The sequence below is a fragment of the Merops nubicus genome, unplaced genomic scaffold, assembly GCF_000691845.1.
Source record: "Merops nubicus isolate BGI_N331 unplaced genomic scaffold, ASM69184v1 scaffold7475, whole genome shotgun sequence".
Taxonomy (NCBI): domain Eukaryota; kingdom Metazoa; phylum Chordata; class Aves; order Coraciiformes; family Meropidae; genus Merops; species Merops nubicus.
Window position 1 is genome coordinate 277 of NW_008611528.1, and position 10,389 is coordinate 10,665.

The 10,389-nt window shown below is 38.9% G+C and overlaps 1 protein-coding gene across 1 annotated transcript; it reads left to right on the forward strand.

The window, feature by feature from the left end:
- Positions 1-1,606: 1,606 nt before the first annotated feature.
- On the forward strand, positions 1,607-9,682 carry WEE1 (WEE1 G2 checkpoint kinase). The gene is made up of 10 exons (XM_008941235.1): positions 1,607-1,809; positions 2,319-2,385; positions 2,469-2,641; positions 3,550-3,671; positions 4,324-4,470; positions 4,855-4,950; positions 5,032-5,117; positions 5,371-5,541; positions 5,636-5,781; positions 8,280-9,682. Exons 1-10 carry the CDS (start codon positions 1,625-1,627, stop codon positions 8,413-8,415), a joined length of 1,329 nt encoding a protein of 442 aa, XP_008939483.1. The 5' UTR covers positions 1,607-1,624; the 3' UTR covers positions 8,416-9,682.
- Positions 9,683-10,389: the final 707 nt, after the last annotated feature.

The following is a 10,389-nucleotide window of genomic DNA, read 5'->3' on the forward strand; positions in this document are numbered from 1 at the left end:
CGAGCCCGGTGCCTGCGCTCTCCGTGTCCGCTCTAGGCGGCTGTTGGAGTCGCCGGTGCTATTAAAGCGAAGCGATTTGGAAGTCTAAAGGGATAGTCAGGATATTAACTCTGTCAATAACAGACTTTTGGAAGGCTTTTCAACTTCTGAACTCCACATTCACGTAAAAGACCGTCTGCTGAATTTAAATCTAGTGATAATAGGCTGGCTTTCTTTGTTACTTTTCATATAGCCTTTTATAAGTAATCCAGGGATAATCTCTCAGGAATCTATAGATCTGATTGAAAACAACTGACTTAAGATGCGAAGAAGGCAACCTTGTTCATTGGTCTTCTACAGCTTCCATCTCAGATGAGGTTTCGCTGTTAGAAATCGGTGGTACATCTTTGGAAATAGTAAAGCTGGTGATGATGCTCTGTCCCTGGAAACGTTCAAGGGCTCTGAGCAACCTGCTGTAGTTAAAGGTGTGTGTCCCTGATCGCTGCAGGGGGATTGGCGTAGGTGACCTTAACGGTCCCTTCCAACTCCAACCATTCTATGATTCTGTCATCTTGGCCCAAGCCAGGAGCAGATGCTTTAGAGGTGAAAGTCTTGTGGATTGTGATGCTAAAAATAAGATTCGATGTGGTTCAGTGGGATTCTTAAAGTAGGTGTCCAAATTCTACATGGGTTATTTTTGAGAGTTTGTTTTTGGTAATCTGGAAGAATCGTCTGGTTCAGGCATCCAGTGGAAGTACTGAAATATGTGTAGAGGGATGCAATGACTTAAAGGTCTTAATTGAATCCAGATTTGGGGAGTGCAGGTGAGATTCATAGGTATTGAGCCTTAATCCCTACTGTGGTTTAGGCTTTCATTATGTCAATTCTTTATTTTGAAAGATGTTGCTAGGATAAAGCAATGCTCTCACTTGTGATCCAGTAGGTCAGAGGTTGGCATCCTCACCAGGATGTGGGAGACTCGGGTGCAAACTTCCCTGCCTAACTAGGAGGGGTTTCATCACCTGCCTGGTCTGACGGGTTACCACCCAAAAGATCTGTTTTGGATATTGAACTGGCAGCGCGACAGTGCTGTCAGTTCCTGAGCAGTTTTTGGAAGGTTTATGAAGAGGTGTTTGTGCATAAACATTAAGTCTTCAATTTGCTGACTTTTTTAGCTTGACATCTGAATGTGTAGTCCCCAAAGACCATTTCCTATGTCTGATCTAACTTCCATATTGTGTATGTGAAAGTCATGGTGATACAGCACAGGATGGTAAATAAGTTTCATCTGTGTTAATTTCATGGACAAAGAATCGTTAAAAAAGTTTATGTGATGACATGATTAAAGACAGCAATACACTGTTTCCATTATCTTTCCTATTTTTAAAAAAATTACTTTTAACGTTCAGAGTTTCCTTACACTTCACACAAAGTCGGTTAAGAGCCTAATACCTTCTTTGGAGCTATTTTTGATAGAAATGCAGGTATTTAAACAACTCACACTAATTTTGAGAGTTATATTGTATTGTAATGATGGCTTTCAAGCATGACTTGTTTGTCTAAATATTGAGGCTATAAATGTCTTTTCTGTGTCCTTTTTTTTTTTTTTTAATAAATACAGAGTTTGCTTTCTAAAGCACAAGGAATGGGCTCCAGCTCAGTTAAACTTCGAGGGTGCTCTCTATTTATGAATGTTGGGAAATCTGAGAAGCCAGAAGATGATATTAGACAAACACCTCATGTAAATATCAATCCCTTCACTCCTGATTCCATGTTCCTGCACAGCTCTGAAGGAAAATGTCGCAGGAGAAAGAGAATGCACTGGAATGAGTGAGTAACTTATATCTTCCTTTGTTGGGCTTACTTGTAGGACTACTTATAGCTGCAAAAGCTTTGTTACAAATTGCAGCTGTGTGTTTTTCCTTGCCAGTCTGTTAGTGAGGCATAATACGGGTCTTAAAGTAAATGCTTTGAGATGCATTATATAAGAAATAACCATTTAGTGCTAGATAACGTGATTGGTTTATAGAGAGGATAGACTAGGCTGTGTCCTATAGTCTTTTTACCAGACTTGACTGAGCTATGCACACAGTCGTTTCCTGAGGAAGGAAAAACACGTTAAGTACTAGTATGAAATGTGGAAAAAAAGAAACTGCAAAGGTATTAGCACGGTACCTTTATTGTCAGAGTTTGTGCTTACAGGTGTCCAGTGTTCCATTCGTTACACTAGTCTTATGTAGAGTGGGTGAACTAGAGCTCAGAAATACGAACAGCTGCTAGACTTGAGTTTCAAGTTTACTTAATCCATATTCTACAAAAGTAACTCATGTGAATTTCAGCTCTTGTGGAGAGGACATGGAAGCAAGTGATGGAGAGCCTGAAGATGAAACTATCAGACCTGCTAAGGTAATTAATGTTTAGAACTTGATACTAACTTCAGCAGTTTGTGTATCTGCAGATCCAAGTATTTTCCTTTCTAATCTTTGCAGAGGATAACCATAACGGAAAGTAACATGAAGTCACGGTATGCCACCGAATTTCACGAGTTGGAGAAGATTGGATCTGGTGAATTTGGTTCTGTGTTTAAATGTGTGAAGAGGCTGGATGGCTGCATTTATGCAATAAAGCGATCCAAGAAACCACTAGCTGGTTCTGTGGATGAGTTGAGTATTTCTTGCTATTAGGAGTCATCTCTTGCTGCTTTTTCCTCTCGTTCATCTTTGTATTGGTGTCTAGAGAAGGCATTTAAGATAAAAGTATGACTATATGAATTAAAACTGGTATAATTTTGAGGTATCTTTAGTTTTATTTTCTGAATACTGTGCAGCACTGGGCAGAAGAGGCTACTCTGCTTTTCTCCCAGCAGACATTTGTCCTAATATGCTGTGTGGAAGCAGATGGTTATCTTGAAAGCAAGAATAACGCTTACTTGTGTTAGTGGCAGGAGGGACTGGATGGAAAAACTGCAGTGATGATCCTTTGAGACAGGAAAGGAGAGCAGTATTCCCAGCTAGGACCTCACCCTTGTCAACATGACTGACATGCAGATTGGTTAAGTCAGTTTTAGGGTATCTTTTGGCATTTGTGAATGGCTGTTCTTACAGTTACAATATAAAACTCCATTTTTAAAGTCCAAAATTATGTACCAGACTTATACACAAGAAGATAGGATTGTTGAGTTCACTCATATTCCTGGCTTATGATCATCATTAGTTTCTTCCTAGGACTTCAGTTATGCTTCCTAAAGCTTGCTGCTGCTCATTGGAAAGTATGTAATGAAAGTGGCAGCTCCCTCAAGAACTATCTGCAACAAAACCTGTTTTTCATATGTTCCCTGTACTTAATATTGTAATACAATGTAAATTGAAATGTATTTATATCCAAAGTTATTTGTCTGTAAATACAAATCTACCTTAAGGTATCACAGAATTAAATATGAAGATTTTAATTGGAAACTTGAGCTGGCAGAGGGACATTATATTGTGTAATAAATGTTTCTACCAAGTTGAAATTGACCTAATTTCACCGTACAATATTCTTTCATGGTGCTATTTTTTGTGACTGTAACAGGCAAAATGCTTTAAGAGAGGTCTATGCACATGCAGTTCTGGGACAGCATTCTCACGTAGTACGATACTACTCTGCATGGGCAGAAGATGATCATATGCTTATACAGAATGAATATTGCAATGGTAAGTAAAGTTTTTTTGTTGTGAACTTGCTTTCAAAAGATTTGATTTTTGAAGATACACAGATATCTCTACAAATCCCTAGCACTAGTTAGGAATTGATTGCCCCACATATAGCTCATAACATTGTTGTCTCAAATGTGCCTAATGTTCCTTTCTGTTGGGGAAAGCATGTCAGATATACGAAGGAAAAACGATACAAAGCTGCAGACAAAGTCGTAAGTGTTCAAGAGCATTGGAAGGACAGTGATGTATTTGTGAGCATCAAAACTGATACTCTGTACAATAGTACAAGCTGGAATAGAGAAAATTACCAGAGAATTTCCTTTATAAAGGGAGGTGGACCTCATTTCTGAAGCTTTTTGCTATGGTTGATACTCTGCCAGAAATTTGGAAGAAGGACAGAGGATGTCTTTTCCCTTGCATTGGTGTCCTGTTAATTTCCACAGCAACTGCATCAGAAAAGTAATTTTATTGTGTGGCTATAAAGAGGAGATACAGCAATACGTTTCATACTTCTTGTGTTCATCAGCAACTTCTTGGTGACACATTCTCTTACTTTTGCAAGACAGTTGTACTTCGTTTTGGAAGGAAGTTGTCACTTTGTCAACTGTTTGATGTGAAACAATTAGCTGTTTTCTTTTATGTTGTTTAGGCGGCAGTTTAGCAGATGCCATAAGTGAAAACTACAAGAATATGCATTATTTTACTGAACCAGAACTGAAGGACCTGCTACTTCAAGTGGCTCGAGGCTTAAAGTACATTCATTCAATGTCACTGGTACACATGGATATCAAACCTAGTAAGTTTGTAAACTGCTTTACTCTCCGATGACAACTTGCCCAGTTAATTTAATCTGCTGTAGAAAAATTAGCAGTTAACCACACCTTACTAACTGTAAATTCTTTGCTGAAGTTCTAAATAGCGGTATGAAGATGTCAGTTATAAAATTGGCTAGCAACCTTAAACTGTTGAGTTTATCTTGGGTCCTTTTTGTGTTATTGACTCTACTTGCATAACACTTGGCTCCTCTCCCAGCAGAGGAGCCAGAGCAAGTCAGTTACAGTTTCTTATTCTACAAACTGGCTATGTGTGCAACTAAAACTTCTGTGTGGCTGAAGCAAACTGGTGAAACTATATGAAGTAGAAATTTGACAGATTTTTTTTTTTATTCTCTTTTTTTCAGGTAATATTTTCATATCTAGGACATCACTCCCAAGTACAACTTCAGAAGAAGGTGATGATGATGACTGGTCATCTGATAGAGTCATATTTAAAATAGGTGAGAAGCAGCACACTTGGACTTCAAAGAATTTCATTATCTCTTTGTCTTCTGAAAAAATAACTTTTATTTTTTTTGCAGGTGACCTGGGTCATGTAACTCGAGTATCTAGTCCACAGGTGGAGGAAGGTGATAGCCGTTTTCTTGCAAATGAAGTCCTACAAGAGGTAACTGTTCTGTTTGTGGGAAATAGTGATGTTAGGTCTGCATGCTGTTTTCTTCAGAGTAATGAGTTGCTGTCTGCCACCTCCTTGCTGGGGGAGAAACCTTGTCTGTGATATCCCCTTGAACACTGGTAGTACTTAAAGAGGTATATAATATTCTGGAAGTGTTCAGTGCTGTATAGTTTACCTGTGTGTTAAGATTTCTTCTTACACTGGGTGGTATGTGTAGTAAGTTTATTTTTCTTCATTTTTCAAGAACTACACTCACTTGCCAAAAGCAGATATTTTTGCTCTCGCTCTGACTGTTGTCTGCGCCGCTGGGGCTGAACCCCTTCCAACTAATGGGGACCAATGGCATGAAATCCGACAGGGAAAACTGCCTAGAATACCGCAAGTGCTTTCTCAAGAATTACTGGACTTATTAAAAGTAAGAACTCTTTAACTAGTAGCTCACTGATTAATCTGATTTACTGTGTTATTTGCATTAAGTACAATGACTTTTTTTTTTTTTTTTCCCCAAGGTTATGATTAGTCCTGATCCAGAGAAAAGGCCTTCAGCTGTGGCACTAGTCAAGCATTCAGTGCTGCTCTCTGCTGCAAAAAAGAGTGCAGAGCAGCTCCGGATAGAACTGAATGCTGAAAAATTCAAAAACTCACTCTTACAGAAGTAAGTAGCTCCTTGAGATCCTAAATATATAAGTTAATGGGTGCTCATATGATAGAGTGATGATAAAACAGGGCCGTCCTCGTTTCTGTCCACAAATTGGTATGCATGTACGTACCTGAGAGTACAGAGTGGGTTATGTAACCTTAACAGGGACTTTCTCCACAGAAGGAACTTGAGCACGCTAAGGGAATCTCAACTACACTTTTAGTATCCAAGGCATACAAAACATTACCATTTTGAAGAAAGGTGTCACAAATAATGCATGCTTTTCTGACATGTATGTGTAACTTACATGTGTCTTATTTGAGCCTGTGTGTTCTTAGGTCATCTGTACATTGAAACATGTTGGAAAACATGGTGTAAATGAACTATCTTGAACTTAAATGGCACATAAGGAATGTTTTTGGACTAATTTGACTTGTACACAGCTGTGTTACTAGTTTAGCAGAGAATCATTTGTATTGGAAAGTCATCTGGTCCTCCCTCTTGCTCAAACACTCAACTCTACGTTAAAGCTTTGAAGGAGAGTCCCTTTAGGAAAGTCTGATTTCTGCTTGGGTTTCAGAGAGGAGTTGGCAAGTTAAGCAGTCATCTTAATTATAAAATGGTGTGGGTTGGAAGGGACCTTTTAAAGGTCATCTAGTCCAACCCCCCTTCAGGGAGCAGGGACAAAACTTTGCACGTATTATGAATAAGAGCCAGGTTTTTATAAGGGAATATAGAACACTGGTTGCTTTCTGAGTGGCCTGTTTTGAATGAAGATGTTAAATTTGCATTTGGATTCTCTCTGTTGCTCTCTGCTTGTCTGGCTGTTACTATGCTCTGAATGTAGCCAGACTTGCCATTTTAGATGGTTATCTTTACAATCTTAATAACTACACTGACTGCAGGAAGAATAATTTGACAGTTTGTGCAGGTTACTCAAGGACAGATTTGCTGAGGTTGCTTGCTTGCTTGTATAAAAACAAGGTATTTTTGTATCATGTGAAAAGTGAAGCTGGTAAAGCTAACAGTAGTGAGGACTGCTTCTGGCCTGGTGATAAATAGGGTACATCCTTATGAAATAATTGTACATCAAAGAATGATTTAAAAAGAACACTTATGCATTGTAATTTTTAATGTGTGGGGTTGTGTTCCATAAAATTGTTCAGGTAGGTTTTGGGTTTGGTTGTGGGGGTTTGGGGTTGGTTTTTTTTTTGACACTCCTGCATTTGACCCATTTAAGATACCACTTGTGTATGTAAGTTATCATTGGTAAAAGGAATCCTTGTAAGGAAACTCACCTTTTCTACTGTGTTATCATCTTCAGAGGAAGGAAGAATTCAAGATTAGATTTCTAAGGAAGAATGGAAGTATATTGTAAAACTTAATTCCCTGGTAATGATGTGGGTGAGCATGCAGACATGTGCATTTGTGACTTGACATTCAGTCTTTGGGGAAGATGACGCTTTCTTGCAGTGAACTGACCCACTCATAGTGTGGGGAGCATTAGATGGGGGACATGTGTTAATGAATAATATTTTGACTTGCAAGAATGGGAGTACCTTGTTAAACTATAACATGTAACTTAAAACTAAATATACCTACACCAATGTGCAGCAAGCTTGCAAAATTTTATCTTTGGAGACCAGATGTGAAGTGAGATTACAAAAACTAGTTCTTATGGTAAAGAAAATTATTTGAGGGATAGCTTGGGTTAGAAGGAAAAGAGCATGGGGGGTAAATGCTTACACTTAGCTGTATTGTCAGCATTTGAGGAAAAGAGAATGTGTGGGGAAACCCATGATAAAGATAATTTTGCTCTTTTGTCAGACTACTTTGTAGTTCTGTTGTGAGTTTTCTTAACTTTGTCCTCAGACAGAGTATTGGTAATTCTCTGAAACAGAATAGTTGACAGAATGTTGCATGGGGGCAGTGGCCTGTGCTACCTTCAGTGACTCAGCCTTGTAGTGTTGTGCTCAAATTTTTATAAGGCAGAAAAAAGATTTAGGTGGTGATAAGCTTTTGATGTGGGTACACAAAAGGAAAAGGGTGCTTCCTGAGTTATCTGTTGCCAGTGATGTTCATCTAAGCGTGTGTCTGTCTGAATCTTCTGCAGAAGTTCAGTTGTGGCTGAGTGGGCTGACTTCAGTAATCAGCTTTCTAGTGATTTGTCATGGCTTGTACTGGGAAGTAAACTGCATTCTACTGTGTGCTCCTAATTGAAGTATTGACCTACTTATGAAAGTCTGGATTTCAAAATTGTGTGAATTCATCATTTCCTTCCATTGTTGTTCAAAAGAAAGACCATCTAGACAAGCAAGGAACATCCCACTTCTGTCCTCTAGGTTGTGAATGGGTGAAAGTGAATGGTAATGGTATTAATGTGACCTGTATTGACTGCAGGCCCTAAGTTCTGAACTGCTGTAAACAGTTTGAAACACTTTTGCTGTGATACACCTGTAGGCCCTACTGATAGTGTTGTGTGAGTGTGACTCTTGGCTTTCCATGCTTTGCAGAGAGCTGAAGAAGGCACAGATGGCAAAGGCCGCAGCTGAGGAGCGGGCGCTGTTCACTGACAGAATGACAACGAGATCTACGACACAGAACAGACCCTCTCGACTCATTGGGAAGAAAATGAACCGAAGAAAATGAACCGCGCAGTTAGTCTCACTATATACTAGTTATGAAGTCTGAAAGAACTACTGAGAATGGCTATAGCATCTGCTGGACTGAGGCCTGAGGAACTGATGGAAATGTTCAATTCCTGGCTTCTTGTCCTGTCTCCGATCAGTGTCACTAATACTACAGGAAGTGCTTCTGGGTTTTTGCGTGTACAATATGGCTGATGAGCTGTATTAACCATTTGAGTTAATGGACTCTGTTACTATCTTGTCTCTAGAGGATCCTGGATGTTAATCCATAAGCCTTTCAGTTACACCGTTAGTTGTTCCATCGTCCCAGGGTTAACCACTATAGTGGTGTGCTGCTTTGTAGTGTTACGGCATTGTACTGAGAACTCATATCCCTGATGATCTTTAAGAGGGAGGGGGGAGGGCCTTGCTTTGATAGTTACTGATTTCTTTGGAGTAGAGGGGAATAAATTTTGAAAGACAGGCTTTAAGGCCATCTACACACAATGTACCTGATGTCAGGTAGACTTTTATTGTGAATTTTATTTGTTATATTCAACTGGGAGCACTTTTTAGGCATTGCATAAACCACAGCTTAGAAACCTGTGGAATTTAAGTGCCATGTGGAACTGCTGCTATTTTTAGTTTGTTGCCCTTGCTGTAAACTGTAGCATTAAAACAATCATTATTGTGTTAATAGGCTTCTTGTTAAAACAATTACGTGAAACAGATCTAAGCTGCATTTAGTGAAGGCAGCAGCATTTTTCTCAAAGCTAGTGCATTCTGAAAAAATGCACCAATTTAATATTTGGACTCTGTATTAGTGTAGTGCAATTGTTAATGTCTTGACTATTGTTGTTTTGGAATTCTTTCTGTAAGGTTCTCTAAATGTTTTTATTCTCTTGTCCATTCTTGAGGCTGTTGTGTTTTTTTTTTTTTTTTATGTTGGAGTACTTGTAAATAATTGTTTAGTTTAAGTGTTCAGGTTGTTCTTCATTGTTTCTGTACATAAGTTTTTTTGTGCTTATAGTATACTATACTGAAACTACAGTCTGAGATACCACCAAACAGAGCTTAACTATTCAGTTTTCCAAAATGAACAGAATGTGGCCATCGTAACCTGTACTGATATTGGACCTAGGCTGACAACAGTTGTTGCTAAAAAAATAGAACTGTTTTAAATACTGGCTCATCTCTTCATTAATTTTAGCTTGAACTGTGTTTCCCATTACTGCTCTATTTGTTCTTACTAGTGTTGAATTTGACTATTAAAGTTAAAAGTTTTGTTTAATGTTGTCTAACACTTTATTTAACTCTATAGTTGTGGAAATAAAATACTGAGTCAGGATTATACTATGACAAGTCCTGATTTAGACCTGCTTCTGTGTGATGCTTGTGGTTCCCTCTCATGAGAGTGGGACTGAGGTAGCATACTCGTTGATAGTTGTCAGGAGAGAACACCAGTCTGTGTTGGTATCTATAGCAGTCTATCTCTACAGCTTCAGAAATGGTACTTGCATGATGGAAACCCCATGGAAGATATGAAGTGGAACCCATGACTGAAGATGGAGGACTACATGCAACTGAAGAAAGATGTGGGTCTGAGGTAAGAAGGGAAACTCGTTAACTGCTGGGAACTGCTAGTTTAGAAGTTGAGAAGAAAACCATGGGAAGAGTTGAAATAGTCTAGGGAACACAGTAACGGCATGTTCTGTGACATGGATGCAAAATATTTACACATTTGTATTCTACCTCATGTTAATAAGAGAGATACAGTAAAAATAAAGTTTTAATAGATTAGTCTCTTGGGAAAGTTGTGTGAACAAGCTGTACACACCTATACAGGCTTATAGAAGTGTACTCTTCACTGGCTAAAAAACCAGCTGGATGGCCGTACCCAAAGAGTGCCAGTAAATGGAGTTACAGGACCAGGGAAGTGGTCATCCCCCTGTAGTCTGCACTGGTGAGGCTGCACCTCAAACACTGGTTTCAGTTT